The following is a 20,753-nucleotide window of genomic DNA, read 5'->3' on the forward strand; positions in this document are numbered from 1 at the left end:
CATTATATTGGAGAGATTAGTCTCTGCACAATAACCTAATATGATCATTAAACTGGTTCACACCTAGTGCTTCACAAATGACTCAAGTAATTAGGATTATATGTGGATTACTAGATCATAAAAGCATATTTCAATATCTATGAAACTTACCAACTGTGTACCAGCTTGCATCGGTTAACTTATTAATAACAGCTTCCTGATAAGTTCCATCCGGACTTCTGATTTCTACCACAGCTCCGATCTGTTATAAAAAAGGTGATTTTTCAACTTTTCAGTTAAAAGTTAAAGAGTAATTGTCATTTTTTTTGTTTATTTGTTTGCTTTTCATAGATCAATTGTGCACATGAAAATAAGGAACTTTTTAATGATATTTTATCAGAGAAATAATCTTCTTTCTCCTCTTGGACTGACTATTCAATCTTAATAATCTCAGTTCATGGGTAACATCTGTTTTCAGCACATACCTTCCCATTATTGAGATAGGAGATCACGGTTGGTGCTCATAAAATTCTATATAGAGGGTTAAAAAAGAGGTGGAAGGAGCAGCTAGAGCCTGAAATGATAGATGCACTTTAAGGCTGCGTGGACACGATGCGTTTTTCATGCATTTATGCTGTGGAATTTCCGCAGCGGAAACGCATCAAAAACGCATGGTAATCCGCACCCCATGGTCCCCAATGGCATTCCGCAATGTCAATGCACATGCTGTGGATTTTTCCGCAGAATTTCTGCAGCGCTCATAAATCCGCAGCATGTTCATTAATTTTGTGGAAGCGCCGCCATTGACTTGCATTGAGACGCATAGAATCCGTGTCTGTACATTTGTACAAGCGGCTTCTATGCGTCTCTATGTGCGGATGGTACCCAGTTCTGGAGGAGAGAAGACTCTCATCCAGACCTGGATACCATTGTACCTGTAAAAAAAAAGAATAAAATAAAGTTTATATTCACCTGTCCGGCGGCCCCTGCAGCGCTTCTCCTTCCAGGACCTGAGATGACGTCACGGTTATGTGACCGCAGGCTGTCTCGTGATGTGCCGGCAACCAGGAAGAAGCCAGGACGAGCGCGACCGCACACGCGGCGGGGGATCGGAGGTAAGTATAGCTTTATTTTTTTATTTTTACGGTCACACTATATAAATCCATGCCGGTTGCATGGATTTATATAGTGTGACCTAGTTGTCAAGCACTTTCCAAGTGATGCTATCGCCTGGGAAGTGCTTGTCAGTCCGCATGCGGAAACACATGCGTTAACGCATGTGGATACACATGTGAATCCGCATGTATTCTGCAGGAAAAACGCATGTACAATCTGCCAGGGAGATGCAGAAATACTGCAGAAATTTTCTGCTTCATTTCTGCATCGTTGGCACATAGCCTAAGAGTTGCTATAAACTGGTCTAAGCTAAGGGAGACTTTAAAGGGAAGGGGTCATAAAAAAAATAAAAAAAAGTCAACAACTGAAATAATTTAAAGTATTACTGTTTTTTTAAAAAAATATTATCATTTGTTTTTAATGAAGTAAAATCTGAAAAATAATTTAAAAAGGTTTGGTATTTCTACTTTTAAACACTAGAGGGAGCAGCTGCTGAAATTTGCCATAAAAACCTAGTGTACAACTTGCTCACATTACGCCTGCAGTAAATGTGGACTGGATCTGCTCACATGTGTCTGATGTCACTCCTCTCCTCTCCTCTCCTTTCTGGGTGTTTGTAAAAAAAATAAGAAAGAATGAAGTTTAGGATCACAGTGTGGAGCCATTTTGTTGGTGGCTACAAAGTGATACTGACAAGTCCAGAGTCACCGAGAACGGCCGGCAGTGCCGATTTTGTTAGATGGTGCTGCTCGCTGTATCATAAGCTGCGGTTAGATACGCGAAGGGTATCACGTGTGTGATTAGATACGCTTAGAGTAACACGCTGGGATTAGATACAGGGCTCAATGTAATGTATCACATGATGGGGTTAGATATTGAGCTCAGCGCAGGACATGAATCCCCCTCTGAATCTGAAGTCACTGATGCAGACCCTGACAGTGGGCACGATGATCTCACTATATGGAGCCCACTGTGCTGAGATGTGCGGGCGCTCGCTACAGAGACCAGAGCAGCAGGAGAAAAAGGAGTGCATTCGACCGGGCGGCGGCCCGTGGGGAGTGCATTCGACCGGGCGGCGGCCCGTGGGGAGTGCATTCGACCGGGCGGCGGCCCGTGGGGAGTGCATTCGACCGGGCGGCGGCCCGTGGGGAGTGCATTCGACCGGGCGGCGGCCCGTGGGGAGTGCATTCGACCGGGCGGCGGCCCGTGGGGAGTGCATTCGACCGGGCGGCGGCCCGTGGGGAGTGCATTCGACCGGGCGGCGGCCCGTGGGGAGTGCATTCGACCGGGCGGCGGCCCGTGGGGAGTGCATTCGACCGGGCGGCGGCCCGTGGGGAGTGCATTCGACCGGGCGGCGGCCCGTGGGGAGTGCATTCGACCGGGCGGCGGCCCGTGGGGAGTGCATTCGACCGGGCGGCGGCCCGTGGGGAGTGCATTCGACCGGGCGGCGGCCCGTGGGGAGTGCATTCGACCGGGCGGCGGCCCGTGGGGAGTGCATTCGACCGGGCGGCGGCCCGTGGGGAGTGCATTCGACCGGGCGGCGGCCCGTGGGGAGTGCATTCGACCGGGCGGCGGCCCGTAGGGAGTGCATTCGACCGGGCGGCGGCCCGTAGGGAGTGCATTCGACCGGGCATCCTGGGTAGGCATATGCCCCCATATATTCAATGCAAAGAAAACAAACCAAACACATCTACTCACCTTCCACACTCCCACGCAGCGCTGTGTCTGTGTGCTCTTTAGATGTCGGCAGTGAGCGATGATAACAGCTGACACGCTGAGATCACTGCACCCCGTCGCCGACTCTGCCACAGATACTCACCCGAGACCTCCGCTCCCGGCGCCTTTTCTCCCGGGCAGCTCCAGTCATGACACGTACTGACTGAGCAGTGGGTGCGATGACAGGAGGAATGTGCAGCTTATACTGCGAGCTGCACAAAGATGGCCGCAATCTCCTCCCACAGCTGCGACCGGGACAGCTCAGGGGACATGCCCAGGTCACAGCTGGAGGCAGGAGGAGCGGCCTCTCTTGTTAGAGATAGGGTCAGTGACCGACTACTGTCTCTTATGGCCAGGACTGCCGTAAGTGAGGTGTATAAGAGTGCTGCTTAGATTCTTAAACACCCCCAAATAAAAATAGCAGCCCTCAATGGCCAATGTACAACTGAATAAATAAAAAACTAATAAAGTGGTACATTTAATTTTGTATTAAAAATAACTGATTATATAAGCAATAATTATTAATACAAAATTTTAAATCGTGGCACCTTCCCTTTAATACGCACAGCTGACTCAAAAAATAACTATAACATTCATTCCTATTTTGGAGATGGTCTTGCAGTTAATATGTAGCACCCTGAGGACTCGGCTGCTACAGGGGTATTGCACCTCAACCCAGAGGTGTGGTATTCCACTCCCGGGTAAGGATGGAGTGTGGAACTGAGCTCAGTAGGCTGCATGCACTACATACATCCCATTTCCGGGGGACAGAACAACGGTACTCCCACTAAGTAAATGTGCAGGTAAGACAGCGTCTGTCCCTGGCTGGAGTGGGAGGGGGGTGGAACATCCCAGTAGTGTAGGGGCAGATAGGGGGAGTAGTCTGGGTAAAGCTAGGAGCTCATTGGGTGCTGGTCACCTGGGCTCACACATAGAGGGAGTATATAAGGTGGGCACCATCTTAGATCAGGGTGAGTTCAGCCTGAGGAGAAGCCGAGCAGAGGAGCTCAGCCAGGAGGGCTGACAGGGAGCTGTGGCTCCGGCTGGGCCCAGCTCCAGAGCAAGGCCTGCAGAGAGAGGAGTAAGAAGGACCCAGAGAGAAAGACAGAGGGAACCCCAAGAACCCAGAAACAGACCAGAAAGGGTGAAGGGTTGGCGGACACGGGTACCGGAACCCGAACTGGTGGAGGCCACTAGTCCTCAGCCAGGAACCGGAGGTCGTGGTCAAGATTTGCCACAACCCTCACCAAATCCACCAGAAAGGCACACCAAGCATAGGGTCAGGGAACCCAGAGGAGGTTTGACCACCAAGAGACCCGAGGGAGCCGGCCAAAGGTGGATCCCTGGTGGGAACGGCCAGGAGGAAGAGAGAGAGACAGGGAAGCTCAGGACCATGCTCCGGACTGCCTGGGGGTTGGCCGAGTCCAGGACCTGGTGGACGCAGCACGGCTCGGGTGGTCACTCAAGGCCAGAGTGACTAAAGCAACATCAGTGAGTAAAAACCCTGAAACTGCATCTCCTGACTCTGCCTCTCCTTCCTGCATCATCACAACCCCCATCATCCACACCTGCTGCCCTGAGGCCATACCCCTCCCGTTGGGGGTTATACCATCACTGCTGCACATATACCACCGGCCTCAGCGGACTGCTCTGCAGCGGCGGCTTCAAAGCCGCACTCAACGGGTGGCGTAGTCGACACTTAAACAACATCTACAAAGACTGCCACACACTTAGTTTGACACCCTGGGCACGGACCGGGTCACCGCCACAAGGACTACTACCCCCATACAGATCCGGCTCCGGGTATCCCTTGAACATGGCCCAGGGGGCGCGTCAACTACATACAGCTAAGACTGAATGACTAAATGAGAAGTTGTCAGTAGAATGGGTACATTTTGTTAGAGGGTGCTTCAACACCAAGAAAATAGTAGGCCAAAAGCCAGGAACATTGTTTAAAGGGAATCTGTCACCCCCCACCTTAGCGATATCAGACCTCTACTATGGGCATACAGGTAATAGAAATGTAACTCTATACCTACCTGTATGGCCATAGTAGAGGTCTGATGGGAGTCTGTCCCCCTGGGAGATATCTGACCTCTACTATGGGCATACAGGTGATAGAAATGTAACTCTATACCTACCTGTATGGCCCATAGTAGAGGTCTGATGGGAATCTGTCCCCCCTAGGAGATATCTGACCTCTACTATGGGCATACAGGTGATAGAAAAGTAAATCTATACTTACCTGTATGGCCATAGTAGAGGTCTGATGGGAATCTGTCCCCCCTGGGAGATATCCGACCTCTTCTATGGACATACAGGTGATAGAAATGTAACTCTATACCTACCTGTATGGCCATAGTAGAGGTCTGATGGGAATCTGTCCCCCCTGGGAGATATCTGACCTCTACTATGGGCATACAGGGTATAGAAATGTAACTCTATACCTACCTGTATGGCCATAGTAGAGGTCTGATGGGAATCTGTCCCCCCTGGAGATATCAGACCTCTACTATGGGCATACAGGTGATAGAAATGTAACTCTATACCTACCTGTATGGCCCATAGTAGAGGTCTGATGGGAGTCTGTCCCCCTGGGAGATATCTGACCTCTACTATGGGCATACAGGTGATAGAAATGTAACTCTATACCTACCTGTATGGCCCATAGTAGAGGTCTGATGGGAGTCTGTCCCCCCTGGGAGATATCTGACCTCTACTATGGGCATACAGGTGATAGAAAAGTAAATCTATACTTACCTGTATGGCCATAGTAGAGGTCTGATGGGAATCTGTCCCCCCTGGGAGATATCTGACCTCTACTATGGACATACAGGTGATAGAAATGTAACTCTATACCTACCTGTATGGCCATAGTAGAGGTCTGATGGGAATCTGTCCCCCCTGGGAGATATCTGACCTCTACTATGGGCATACAGGGTATAGAAATGTAACTCTATACCTACCTGTATGGCCATAGTAGAGGTCTGATGGGAATCTGTCCCCCCTGGAGATATCAGACCTCTACTATGGGCATACAGGTGATAGAAATGTAACTCTATACCTACCTGTATGGCCATAGTAGAGGTCTGATGGGAGTCTGTCCCCCCTGGGAGATATCTGACCTCTACTATGTGCATGCAGGGTATAGAAAAGTAACTCTATACCTACCTGTATGGCCATGGTAGAGGTCTGATGGGAATCTGTCCCCCCTGGGAGATATCTGACCTCTACTATGGGCATACAGGTGATAGAAATGTAACTCTATACCTACCTGTATGGCCATAGTAGAGGTCTGATGGGAGTCTGTCCCCCTGGGAGATATCTGACCTCTACTATGGGCATACAAGTGATAGAAATGTAACTCTACACCTACCTGTATGGCCATAGTAGAGGTCTGATGGGAGTCTGTCCCCCTGGGAGATATCTGACCTCTACTATGGGCATACAGGGTATAGAAATGTAACTCTATACCTACCTGTATGGCCATAGTAGAGGTCTGATGGGAGTCTGTCCCCCCTGGGAGATATCTGACCTCTACTATGGGCATACAGGTGATAGAAATGTAACTCTATACCTACCTGTATGGCCATAGTAGAGGTCTGATGGGAATCTGTCCCCACTGGGAGATATCTGACCTCTACTATGGACATACAGGGTATAGAAATGTAACTCTATACCTACCTGTATGGCCATAGTAGAGGTCTGATGGGAGTCTGTCCCCCCTGGGAGATATCTGACCTCTACTATGTGCATGCAGGGTATAGAAAAGTAACTCTATACCTACCTGTATGGCCATAGTAGAGGTCTGATGGGAATCTGTCCCCCCTGGGAGATATCTGACCTCTACTATGGGCATACAGGTGATAGAAATGTAACTCTATACCTACCTGTATGGCCATAGTAGAGGTCTGATGGGAGTCTGTCCCCCTGGGAGATATCTGACCTCTACTATGGGCATACAAGTGATAGAAATGTAACTCTATACCTACCTGTATGGCCATAGTAGAGGTCTGATGGGAGTCTGTCCCCCTGGGAGATATCTGACCTCTACTATGGGCATACAGGGTATAGAAATGTAACTCTATACCTACCTGTATGGCCATAGTAGAGGTCTGATGGGAGTCTGTCCCCCCTGGGAGATATCTGACCTCTACTATGGGCATACAGGTGATAGAAATGTAACTCTATACCTACCTGTATGGCCATAGTAGAGGTCTGATGGGAATCTGTCCCCACTGGGAGATATCTGACCTCTACTATGGACATACAGGGTATAGAAATGTAACTCTATACCTACCTGTATGGCCATAGTAGAGGTCTGATGGGAGTCTGTCCCCCTGGGAGATATCTGACCTCTACTATGGGCATACAGGTGATAGAAATGTAACTCTATACCTACCTGTATGGCCCATAGTAGAGGTCTGATGGGAGTCTGTCCCCCTGGGAGATATCTGACCTCTACTATGGGCATACAGGTGATAGAAATGTAACTCTATACCTACCTGTATGGCCCATAGTAGAGGTCTGATGGGAGTCTGTCCCCCCTGGGAGATATCTGACCTCTACTATGGGCATACAGGTGATAGAAATGTAACTCTATACCTACCTGTATGGCCATAGTAGAGGTCTGATGGGAGTCTGTCCCCCTGGGAGATATCTGACCTCTACTATGGGCATACAGGTGATAGAAATGTAACTCTATACCTACCTGTATGGCTCATAGTAGAAGTCTGATGGGAGTCTGTCCCTCCTGGGAGATATCTGACCTCTACTATGGGCATACAGGTGATAGAAATGTAACTCTATACCTACCTGTATGGCCATAGTAGAGGTCTGATGGGAGTCTGTCCCCCTGGGAGATATCTGACCTCTACTATGGGCATACAGGTGATAGAAATGTAACTCTATACCTACCTGTATGGCCCATAGTAGAGGTCTGATGGGAGTCTGTCCCCCCTGGGAGATATCTGACCTCTACTATGGACATACAGGTTATAGAAATGTAACTCTATACCTACCTGTATGGCCATAGTAGAGGTCTGATGGGAGTCTGTCCCCCTGGGAGATATCTGACCTCTACTATGGACATACAGGTTATAGAAATGTAATTCTATTGTTATGCACACGCCCGGGCTAAGCGGCGTGTGCGTGTGATTGGTAGTGATTCCACTGGACCGTGCCGGAGAGTGAATGCCTGGAGGGGCGTGACTAAGTATTCACCCGATCCGACCAGGGTCGCACGACGGCATACGACGCCAGTGCACCAAGGAGGAACCGAGCAGAGGGACCAGGTGCTACTCCAGGACAGACCCCGGACACGGCTGTTGACCCACACAGGGGAATACAGGAACAGGCTGGTAGGCTGGCACACAGACTGGTGGGTATAGGCAGGCACGACTGGTATGCAGGCAGGCGGGTATGCAGGCAGGGGGGTAAAGGCAAGCACAGCTAGAGTGCAGACAGGGAGGCACTAGCAGGTAGGAACACAGGCGGGATAGGACCCAGTACACACCGGGACTCAGGAACAATACAGGCAGAGGGTTACAGGCAAGCACAGCTAGAGTGCAGACAAGGCTGAGCAGGGAGGACAGGGCTCTGTTCACACGGAACAGACAGGAAGGGAAAGACAGAGCCAGATACTCACACAGTACTTGCAGAGACAACAAGCAGGAGTTAGGTACGAGTTCAGACTCTGCAGAAAAAGGAAGGGAACGGATATAGAGGCAAAACAGGTAAAGGACAGGAGAGAGTTCAGACTGGAACTGAGTGTACGGAGGAGACCGACACTGCAGAGGGATACAGGAGCGGGTCTGGGAATACGGCCCCCAGAGAGGCGGAACGAACAGGCAAGGAGCGTGTTCAGACAGGACAGACCAGACACAGGAGCGGGTCTAGGAAATCGGCCACTAGAAGGCGGAGCGAACAGGCAAGGAGCGTGTTCAGACAGGACAGACCAGACACAGGAGCGGGTCTAGGAAATCGGCCACTAGAGGGCGAGAGGAACAGGCTAGGAGCGTGTTCAGACAGGTCAGACAAGATACAGGAACGGTCTAGGTAATCGGCCCCTAGAAGGCAGGAGGAACAAGCTAGGAGCGAGTTCAGACAGGACAGACAAGAGAACACAGAAAGGACTCAGTTCAGACACGGGAACTAATACCGAAAAGCAGGAGACATACAGGACTCAGTTCAGACACGGGAGCTGATACCGCAAAGCAGGAGACATACAGGACTCAGTTCAGACAGGCCTGGAAATACAGCCTCCAGGAAAGGCAGACAAGGAAACAAAGAACGGGACCTGGCACCTTCAGAGTGCAAGCACACACTGAAGGAAACACTATGCACAGGCCGGGATAGAAGGGAGCTGCTGAGCTATATACCAAGTGACAGACAGCAATAGGCTGAGGACGCACAAGGGGTGTGACCCACAGCAGGTACAAAAGGCAGGAAGTGATCGGGCGCCGCCCTTAAGCAGCAGAAACAGACACAAACAGACAGCATGGAGGGAAGCCAGAGAGACATTCTGGACAGGAGATCAAGTGCGCCCTCTTGCACAGTGGGAGATGGACCACCATGCAAGGACGCCGCCAGGTATGTTACATCTATACTTACCTGTATGGTCATAGTAGAGGTCTGATGGGAGTCTGTCCCCCCTGGGAGATATCTGACCTCTACTATGGGCATACATAGTATAGAAATGTAACTCTATACCTACCTGTATGGCCATAGTAGAGGTCTGATGGGAATCTGTCCCTACTGGGAGATATCTGACCTCTACTATGGGCATACAGGTTATAGAAATGTAACTCTATACCTACCTGTATGGCCATAGTAGAGGTCTGATGGGAATCTGTCCCCCCTGGAGATATCAGACCTCTACTATGGGCATACAGGTGATAGAAATGTGACACCCCAGGGGTCTGGTTGCCACAATAATAGAGATATTATGTCTGAGAGCAAGTGGGAGGTTTCTCTGGTCAGGATCCCTAAGCATGCAACACGGTCCGCCCAGACCTGGGAGGGGAGGAATCTGCCCTTTTAAACTGGGTCTGGGGCGGGATTAGAGCAGACAGAGTCTGGAGAGGGAAAGTGAGATCAGGAGCTCTGGAGGAGCAGTAGCAGAAGTCCAGGGGCTGGAGCTGAGCAGAGTTCGCCCTGGACGAAGATACTAAAGCTGGACACAGGAGTCCGAGGCTGTGGGGACTGATATACACCCAGCAGCAGAAACCAGCCGGCAGGGGATTCCAGGTCCTCTGGCCATAGAAGCCCGGAGGCTCAGTCACAAAGAAGGGACCAGCGCCGCCATCCAGGAGCGGAGGCTAACAGAAGGCCCCAAGTCACCAGCCATACGGGTGAGCACCACACGGTATACTCAGGGACGTGGGCTACTTGTAACCGCTGATAGCAAGGTAGCCAGGAAGAGTGCAGATAAACGGGGAGGCCTACAACTCCACCTGGCCAGGGGAACTCCTGCTTGCTCGCAGACTGACCAGGCCCCTTATACTAGCCAGTACTCCCGGGAGGGTCTGCTTTGTACCATCAGTAAAGACCCTGAACTGCACCACACGTCTCTGTGATTCCTTGCCGCACCAGCACCATTAGTACTGGGACGCTCACACCATCACTCCCATCATCTTTCACATTAGCTGCCCTGAGGCAATACTCCTCCCGTGGGGAGTTATCCCATACTCGGCTGCGCAACCAACATCAGCCTCAGCGGTCGGCAGCGCAGCGGCGGTCCCCACTGACCGCAATCCACGGGTGGCGTAGTCGGACACTTATTACAACATTTAGACTGCCACTGGTTTGACCGCCCTGGGCACGGACCGGGTCACCGCCACGGAGAACTACAACACCCAGCGATCCGGCTCCGGGTATTCCCCCTGCACAGCAGCAGCAGCACAGGCCCAGGGGGCGCGTCAGAAATGTAACTCTATACCTACCTGTATGGCCATAGTAGAGGTCTGATGGGAATCTGTCCCTCCTGGGAGATATCAGACCTCTACTATGGGCATACAGGTGATAGAAATGTAACTCTATACCTACCTGTATGGCCATAGTAGAGGTCTGATGGGAATCTGTCCTCCCTGGGAGATATCTGACCTCTACTATGGGCATACAGGTGATAGAAATGTAACTCTATACCTACCTGTATGGCCATAGTAGAGGTCTGATGGGAGTCTGTCCCCCCTGGGAGATATCTGACCTCTACTATGGGCATACAGGGTATAGAAATGTAACTCTATACCTACCTGTATGGCCATAGTAGAGGTCTGATGGGAGTCTGTCCCCCCTGGGAGATATCTGACCTCTACTATGGGCATACAGGTAATAGAAATGTAACTCTATACCTACCTGTATGGCCATAGTAGAGGTCTGATGGGAATCTGTCCCCCTGGGAGATGTCTGACCTCTACTATGGGCATACAGGTGATAGAAATGTAACTCTATACCTACCTGTATGGCTCATAGTAGAGGTCTGATGGGAGTCTGTCCCTCCTGGGAGATATCTGACCTCTACTATGGACATACAGGTGATAGAAATGTAACTCTATACCTACCTGTATGGCCATAGTAGAGGTCTGATGGGAGTCTGTCCCCCTGGGAGATATCTGACCTCTACTATGGACATACAGGTGATAGAAATGTAACTCTATACCTACCTGTATGGCCCATATTAGAGGTCTGATGGGAGTCTGTCCCCCCTGGGAGATATCGGACCTCTACTATGGACATACAGGTGATAGAAATGTAACTATACCTACCTGTATGTCCCATATTAGAGGTCTGATTGCTTTGAAAATGTTTTTTTATAAAATCATTCTAGCTATGCTTGGTGTCTGGGGGACGCCAAGAAATCCCTGCCTACTTAATTCATTTCAATATTCCCCCTCTCCCGTGCCGGATCCCGTGCCTGTGCATTTTACCTGGCACGTAAGGCGCGGTAATTCCAGCAGTCTGTGCATCCTTGTGGAGCAGGGATCTTCTGCGCAGGCACAGGAAAGGCACAGTGACTCGCCTGCGCAGAAGATCCCTGCTCCACAAGGATACACAGACTGCCGGAATTACCGCGCCTTACGTGCCAGGTAAAATGCACAGGCACGGGATCCGGCACGGGAACTGCACGTCACAGGGCCCTGTGACGTGCAGGGGAGGGGGGGAGGATATTGAAGTTAATTAAGTAGGTTGGGATTTCTTGGCATCTCCCGGACGCCAAGCATAGGTAAAATGATTTTCTAAAAAGCATTTTCAAAGCAATCAGACCTCTGCTATGGGCCATACAGGTAGGTATAGATTCACATTTCTATCACCTGTATGCCCATAGTAGAGGTCTGATAAGTCCCAGGCGGGTGACAGATTCCATTTAATGTCGTCTGAACACTCCCATATAGTTGGGTTCGACTGGCAGTCTAATATGTATAGGGGTCCCAAACAACTGATTGTGCGGGGAGATGTTGATCGGGCATGTTCGATTTCCGGCTGCCCACCTCTTTCTTCTCCCACAGATAAGCTGTAGCCAAACAAGTCTAGCGACAGCTCTCTCATGAAGGGCGTAGGAGCACTCGGTTGAAGAAGTGCACCTGTGTATGGGAGCAGGCTCGGACTGGCCCACCGGGAAATCGTTAGATCCCCCTGTGGGCCCCTGACTCAGACAGCCTCTCTCTTCTCAGTATGCAGCATACCCGATTTAAGCCCCCCCCCACCCCACTAGAAGAGGAAAGAAAAGCTGAGTGTGTGGTAACTTCCTCACTGTCGGCTCCTACATTGTCTGGTATAAGGTAGGGTGGGGATCAGAGGCTCAGACTGCAGCGTAAGAGAACCGTGTGCCGGTTGGATCTCTTCCCCGTCTCTCCCTCCCACTGGATATGATGGGGGGCTCAGCACAGCGCCCCCTGCACTGCACTGACTATGCTGCTCCTGGAGCCTTACAGCAGTAAGCCCCGCCCACAATCAAGAACTGCTGTGGAGTCTCAGGCTGCTGGTACATGCAGCAAGGAGAGCTGTGTAATCACTGCTGAAGCTGGCAGCGAAGAAAGTGCTAATAGAAGAAGTGGAGAGAAGGTGTCCTCTCTGTCCTGCACAGCTGTCAGCTAAGCTCTGTGGTCAGCACTTTCAGGAGTGCTGACCTGAAGTGAGTACTGGAGCTTCCTGCTTTAGGTCTCTAGCCTCACTACTCTCTCTTGTTCTCCACTCCAACAGCTGCTTTTTCCTGTTTGCCCCACACAGCTGCGCATTCCTGACTCCTCTACATTTTCTGCCATCCACTTATCACAATGTCTTCCTCACTGCTGTTGTGTGATGGTGACAGGGGGTCCCCTTCTTCTTCATTGCTGCCAGAGATACTGCTATCTTATTTCTGTGTGTATAAATGTATATACACTATTTAAGTAACTACAGTGTATTAGTGATGAGCAAACGTGCTAGGCACTGCTCGGTACTCGCCCGAGCATCACGGTGCTCGACAAGCTCGGCGAGTATTTCCAGGGTTGCTCGGCGAGAGCTCGGGTCCCCGCCCTGCATGTTTGGTACACTCTTTAGAGAGCCAATGAACATGCAGGGATTGCCTGCCACACACTGTAATGCCATAGCTATGTTGGTTGTGGGCATTACAGTGATTGGGCTGGCCGCATAGTGTCATTGGGTCTATACAAGACCTGGTGCCGCTATGCTCGTCACAGTCTATCACGGAAACAGGCAGAGTAGGGAGAGCTGCTGCTGAGTCAGGGAGCTATTTGCTTGTTTATAGTTAGTATAGGTATTCCACAGCATATATATATATATATATATCCATCTGAACAAACAGTCCTTCTGAGGACTAATCCAGCTGCATATATTCAGTGGTGATAGCAGAAGTTAGGCAGGCAGTGTATGTAGCAGACTGCAGTGCATATAGCAAGAGGGTCCATGGCACATCCTGTCTGCTGCTGCTGCTGCTGTTGTTGTTACAGATATTTGTAAACATAGCCCCAGTTATCAGGGGCCATGGCTAATTTTTTTTATCTTAATCCTGGTTATTTGCTTAAAAAGCAAGACAGCCAGGGTATGTGACAGACTGCAGTGCATGATACAGCACAAGAGGGTCTATTGAACGTTCTTGTCTGCTGCTGCTGCTGCTGTTCTTACAGATATTTGTAGACATAGCCCCATATATCAGGGGCCAGGGCAATTTTTTTTTTATCTCAATCCTGGTTATTTGCTTAAAAAGCAATCCAGAGTACACCATTTTTCCACTCCATTTGCTTGTTAGCACTGCAGCCAGATCTGTTCCATATTACAGCGATAAAAATCCAGAAATTTGAACTGAACGTGGAAAATATTGGCTTCCATTTTGTTGCAGTGTGTCGTTGAAGCTATTCACACGAGGTCGCTGTGAAGAATAGTAGTAGTAAACTACAGACCCGCTATTTAAAACAGTGGTTGTTCGTCAGACGTATCACATAACTGCGGTTCAAATCCAGCCATTTGTAGTGAATGTGAAAAATATTTTCCTCTATTTAAAATGGGCAAGGTGAGTGGCAAGGGAAGGGGAAGTGGACGTGATGGTGCATGCAAAGACAGAGGCAGTGGGCAAGCTGAAATTGTGCCACAACAAACACCCACATCTTGTCGCTCGACCTTCCTGTCCCAATTACTAGGGGACCGCAGAACACCACTATTGAACACAGAGCAGTGTCAAAGGGTTGTTTGTTGGACAGCAGATAATCCTTCCAGTCACTTTGCCGCCACCACCACCACCACCACCCTGTCTTCCACACAGTTAAGTCTCAGTAGCCATGAGTCTGGACCGCATATTCCTCACCCTGATCCTTCTTCCTCCCACCATGCCAAGTGCCCGGAGAAAACTGATCCGACACTTGGACACTCCGAAGAGCTGTTCACTTTTCCATTTATAGATTCGGGCCTCTCGCCCGGCTAGCTTCATATGGATGAACAGGAGAACGAGTGTGGCGATGCCCAAATAATTGAGCAGCCACGGTCACACGAAGGCAACGGTGGGAAAGTGCAATTACTGTCGCAAAAAGTGGATGATAATGAGACACAATTGCCAGAAAGTCAGGAGGAGGACCAGGGTGCGGAAGTTAAAGACGAGGTGGTGGATGATATAGTAACTGACCAAACCTGGCAGGGGGACATGCAGACCGAGGACAGCAGCACACAGGGGGAGGCAGGCGTAGCATCACAACAGGCAGGAAAAAGCAGTGTGGTGGCCGCAGACATAAGGCAGGAAAGCGTTCCCCATAACACCAACACGACGGAAGTTGCCAGTACAACTGTTAGGTCTTCCCGAGTCTAGTTATTTTTTAAAGACTCTGCAGATAACCCCAAAAAGGCCATTAGCACCACCTGCCAGGCCAGCATCAACAGGAAACTAGCAGCCTGACCACCACCAGCAAGATCAGGCGCATAGCAGCAAAGCACCCGACTAAGTGGGCCGAACCCCAGGGCCCAGAAATAGTGTCTGCCGGTGACACCACTGCTTCTTCCGCTGTTGTGCATGCACATCAATCCCCTATCCATGGAGCATGTGAAGATGCCTCCCGCCCTGCACCTGTCGTTGCACACTCTCAACTAGCACCATCAGCAAGCACGTCCATGTCCTTGTCCCAGCACAGAGTTCACTTGTCCCTACCCCAGTCCATGGAAAGCAAGTCCAATTAGGCAGCCAACGCCCCACAGGCCACATTACTAAATTCACAAATTTCGCGAATGCTTGCGCTCGAAATGATGCCTTTTAGGCTCGTGGAGACAGAAGCTTTCCGCAACCTGATGGCGGCGGCCGTCCCTCGGTACTCGGTCCCCAGCCACCACTATTTCTCCTGATGTGCCGTCCCCGCATTACATGAGCACGTGTCCCACAACATTAACCATGCCCTCAACAACGCAGTTGCTGAGAAAGTCCACCTAATCACGGACACGTGGACAAGTGCTTGTGGGCAGGGACGGTACATCTCGCTAATGGCACACTGGGCTAATATAGTGGAAGCCAGGACCCAGTCGAACTTTGGGACGGACCACGTCCTCCCGACGCCGAGGATTGCGGGCCCTGGTTCAATCAGGGTTGCCCCCACATTCTACAGCTCCTGTACCTCCTCCTCTTCAGCATCCATCTCCAAAATGACCACATCAGTCACAAGACGGAAGCACTGCAGCACTGCCTCGGCCAAGCGGCAAAAGGCTGTGCTGAAGCTAATATGCTTAGGTGACAAACCACACAATGCTGAAGAGATGTGGACAGCTCTGAAAGAGCAGGCAGATCTGTGGCTGACACCGCTGAACCTACAGCCAGGCATGATCATGTGTGACAATGGCCGGAACCTGGTGGTGGCTCTGAAGCAAGGCGAGCTCACACACATACCATGCCTGGTCCATGTGCTTAACCTGGTTTTTCAAAACGTACCCAGATCAGTTTGTCAAAGTACGCCGCGTGTGGGCCCATTTTAGAAAGTCAGCTACAGCTTCCACTGGCCTTGCCGTGCTTCAGCAGCGTTTGTAGCTTCCAGCTCACTGACTGGTGTGTGATGTCCCCACGCGTTGGAACTCTACATTGCAGATGTTGAGAAGGATTCGTGAGCAGAAGAGGGCAGTTGTTGACTACCAGCATCAACAAGGCTGTCGGTATTCAGGTCAGACTCCACAGATAAGACCTCAGGAGTGGACATTGATGTCAGACATATGGTACCATCATTCAAAATGCTGAGGACTCCACCAAGATGGTGAGCGGCGATGACGCCATAATTAGCATCACCATCCTGCTTCTCTGTCTTCTGAAAGGCTCTCTGCTCACAATTAAAAAGGATGCATCCAATGAGATGGAGCAAGGAACCATTCAGGGTGATTACACACAGCCCAGCCTCATCTCATCCCAACGTGGATTGGGTGACAATGAGGAAGAGGAGGAGGAGGAAGAACAGGAGCTAGTTTCCTGTGATATAGACAGTACTACCTGCACAACTGTCATACCGTCTGTTCAGCGTGTATGGCCTGAGGACAGGGAGGAGGAGGAGGAGAGCATGGTCAGTCATCCTATTGGTGAGGACACGGAAGTCTTGCCTGTTAGCAGTCTGGCACAAATGGCTGAGTTTATGTTACACTGCCTTTCCCGTGACCCTCGCGTTGTCCCAATTTTGGGTGACAGTCATTACTGATTGGTGACACTTCTAGACCCACGCTACAGGGAGAACTTTATGTCTCTTATTTCCACGCCGGACAAGCCTAATAAAATGGGGCAGTACCAGAAGGGCCTTGTTGTGGAATTATTAAAAAAATTCCTATCTGAAAACGCTTGCGGCAGAGGTCACAGTTCGTTGGGCAACCAAGGAGTACAGGCGAGAGAGACACAAATCCAATTCAGCAGAGACAGGGGAACACTGTCAAAGTTCTGGGACAATTTTCTCAGACCCTCCCATTGCACAGGCCCTGATGCGCGGGGTACTCTCACAAGGAGCGAAAAGTTTCGGAAGATGCTTAGGGAGTACCTTGCCGACTGTACCAACATCCACCGTGATTCCTCTATGCCTTATAATTATTGGGTATCCAAGCTGGACACATGACATGAACTGGCTCTCTACTCCTTGGAAGTCCTGGTCTTCCCTACCGCTAGTGTTTTATCAGAGGGGGCTTTTAGTGTCGCTGGTGGAATTATAACTGATAAGCTCATCACATGACAACTGAAAATGCTGACAGCCTGACTCTTCTAAAAATGAAAAAGGGCTGGATTGGGCCCGACTTCTCAACACCACCGAATGATAGCAGCGTAACAAACTCAAATACAGTGTCTTTTTTCTCAGGAGGTCTAACTCTATTCGCATGCACCTCTGTCTTCACACCCAGACATGGGTATATGTAGCACCCTGAGGATTCGGCTGCTACAGGAGTATTGCACCTCAACCCAGAGGTGTGATATTCCACTCCCGGGTAAGGATGGAGTGTGGAACTGAGCTCAGATAGACTGCATGCACTACATACATCCCATTCCAGAGGAGCAGGCCGACGGCACTCCCACTTAGAAATGTGCAGGTGCGACCGAGCCTGTTCCTGGCTGGAGTGGGAGGGGGGTGGTACATCCCATGTAGTGTAGGGGCAGATAGGGGGAGCAGTCTGGGTAGTGATAGGAGCTCATTGGGTGCTGGTCACCTGAGCTCACACATAGAGGGATATATAAGGTGGGCACCAACTAAGATCAGGGTCAGACGCAGAGGAGCCTGTCAGACGCAGAGGAGCCTGTCAGACGCAGAGAGTCAGTCAGTGCAGAGGACAAGTCAGCAGAAGAGGAGGAGCGGAAGCTGGCAGAGGAGCAGCTGAAAGAAAGAGAGGCCCTGAAGAGAGAGAGTGGAGTGAAGAAAGACCCAGAGGGGGACAAAGAAGGGACCCAAGAACCCAAATAAGAACACCGGGTGAGGAGTCAGCAAGAGGGTACCGGAACCCAAGCTGGTGGGGGCAAAGACATTCCCCAGCCAGAGACCGGAGACCGTGGGCAGTGTCTGTCACGGTCACCCACTACATTCACCCTGAAGGCACACCACAGGAAGGGTCAGGGAACCTAAGGCCAAAGGTTGCCCAACAGAAGGCCCGAGGGAGCTGGACTTAGGTGAATCACTGGTGGGGACGGCTGAAGTAAGGACAGAGGGAGAGCTCAGGGCCACGCTCCGGACTTGTTTGGGGGTTGGCCGGATCCAGGACCTGGTGGACGCAGCACGGCTCGGGAGGTCACTTGGAGCTAGAGTGACCAGGAACATCTGCAGTAAGTAAAGACCCTTAACTGCACAACCCGAGTCTGTCATCATTACCGGCTGCACCGCACCACCACAACCCCCATCCTCTGCGCCTGTCCCCTCTGAGGCTATACCCCTCCCGTTGGGGGTTATCCCACCAAGCTGCACATCCACCATCAGCCTCAGCAGACCCTGCTGCAGCGGCGGCCACAGTGACCGCATTACAACGGGTGGCGTAGTCGACACAAAAGAACTTTAATAACATCTGTAGGACTGCCACATAACACTGAGATTGACGCCCTGGGCACGGGACCGGGTCACAGCCGCTCGGAGACTACAAACCCCCCCCCCCATCTGATCTGGTGCCGGGTATTCCCCTCAAAAAGGAATATGTCCCAGGGGGCGCGTCAACTTTGGCGTAGTCGGCAGGATTACGTGCCCGCAACACCCGGGTACTGCGTGCCTGAAGAAAAGTGCAAGTTTACCTCAGAAAGAAGTCTCCCGCCGGTTCCGGAGGGTCCACGCCATCGGACTCCATCACCAGTCGTTTCCCGCCGATTGTCCGCCATTTCCAGCTTGTTCCCGCCATCTGCCGAGTTTCCCGCCACTGGGAAGCGATTCCCGCCAAAACCGCAGATTTCCCGCCTTGGAAGAGCAGCGGACGCCATTATGGGCGTGCCAAAGGAGGGCAGGAGGCCACCTCCCATCGTGGGCCAGGACAGAAAATGGCGCCAGAAGTGGAAACCGCCCCCACCAACAGAGACTGTGATGCTGGAGGTGTCTGTCAGCGTGAAAGAACTCCCCCTGGAGCTGACAGTCACCGAGTTGCCCCGGGACCGCCCTCGAAGTGGGAGGAGACGAAAGAGAAGAGAAAAGATGGGTGTCGCTTGGAGCAGTCTAGAACGAGCGCACCCGGAGGCGAGGTGTCCAGAGCAAGAGCACCCGGAGTCGAGGAGAGAAAGAGCAGACCCGGGAATGGAGCGGCAGCAGTGCAGCACCGGCCCGCTGGCCAGGAGCCTGCAAAAGGAAGAAGAAGGAGAGCAGAGCAGCACCGGCCCGCTGGCCAGGAGCCTGCCGGAAGCAGAGCAGAGCAGCACCGACCCGATGGTCAGGAGCCTGCTAGAGTCAACAACCCCGCTAGGCTTAGCGGAGATCCTGGCGCAGCTTCCCCGAGATCGGGAGTGCGCGCGGAGTGCCCTGGAGGGCCTCGCGGGAAGGATGGCCCGAGTGCAGAGGGAGATCCTGGCGGAGTGGGGCCGGGAGATGGCCCAGCAAGCTGGAACCCGTCCACGGAACCCGCTCCCATGGAAGAAGACATCGACTGCCTCTGCGGATGACGCGGGAGGACCCAAGGCCGGAGACGGCGCAGAAGAGGGAGCGAGACGCATGGCAGCAGGTAAGGGGGACGCCTATACCCCATACCGGAAGACCGCTTACCTGCCCCAGCTCCCCGTCGCAGAGCCCGAAGGTCCCCCGGCCGTACCCGAGACCGCCATGACACCGCCACCGACTAGGCCCCGACCGGAAGCCGCCGTCGCGACCCCGGTGACGTCACGCGTCGTGACCCGGAGCGTGGCGAAGGAGGAGGAGCCTCCGGCCTGGTCGCAGGGCCTAGCGTTTCCGGGCGCCGCATCCCCAGCAGAGCCATCTACCTCCGCGGAGCCTCCGGCCTGGTCGCAAGGCCAGGTAGCCCAGGGCGCCGCCGTGTTAACAGTTCCATTTACCTTCCAGATGCCCCCGGCCTGGCCGCAAGGCCTGGGCAACCTGGGCGCCCCCACCATCGCACCCGCAACACCAAGGGTGCCATATCTGGGAGAGGACCCCTTCAGCCAGCTAACGTGGCCGGACGGGCGGCCTTTCATCTGGCCCAAAGAATTCTTGGAACTGGAGCGACAAAAGAAGTTAGGTCCCCTGTGTGAGCCCCTGATCCCGGCTCCAAAGCCCGTGACTCGGGTCTCGCCTCCACTAGAAGAAGCCCAATTCGTGTGGGACCCCACGGGAGAAGATTTGATGGGGTTCACCGGAGAGACTCGGGCAGCTGCAGCAGAGCGTACCGAGTGTTGCCGTCAACAGCTGGCAGAGTTCAAGAGAGAACGGGAGGAGAGGCGGGCCAGAGAGCAATGGGCCCGGACCCGCAGCGCGGAGCAAAAGAGTCGGACCAGAAGGGACCCCTATGCAGCAGATCGTCCCCGTACCATCGGGACGGTAATAAAGTTTAATGCGCAGCAT

At 51.9% G+C, this 20,753-nt stretch overlaps 1 protein-coding gene across 2 annotated transcripts in view; it reads right to left on the reverse strand.

Annotated features, from left to right (window-relative positions):
* The window catches only part of ARID4B (AT-rich interaction domain 4B), a 593,887-nt gene that overhangs the window by 435,411 nt on the left and 137,723 nt on the right, over positions 1 to 20,753 (reverse strand). For both annotated transcript variants that reach the window (XM_073671468.1, XM_073671469.1), the window contains one exon: positions 151 to 241. In XM_073671468.1, coding sequence (XP_073527569.1) covers positions 151 to 241 — 91 coding nt within the window. The remainder of the gene's footprint in view (positions 1 to 150; positions 242 to 20,753) is intronic.

Source organism: Phyllobates terribilis, unplaced genomic scaffold (assembly GCF_046119375.1).
Source record: "Phyllobates terribilis strain yellow unplaced genomic scaffold, ASM4611937v1 Scaffold_3__8_contigs__length_932513732, whole genome shotgun sequence".
NCBI classification, from domain to species: domain Eukaryota; kingdom Metazoa; phylum Chordata; class Amphibia; order Anura; family Dendrobatidae; genus Phyllobates; species Phyllobates terribilis.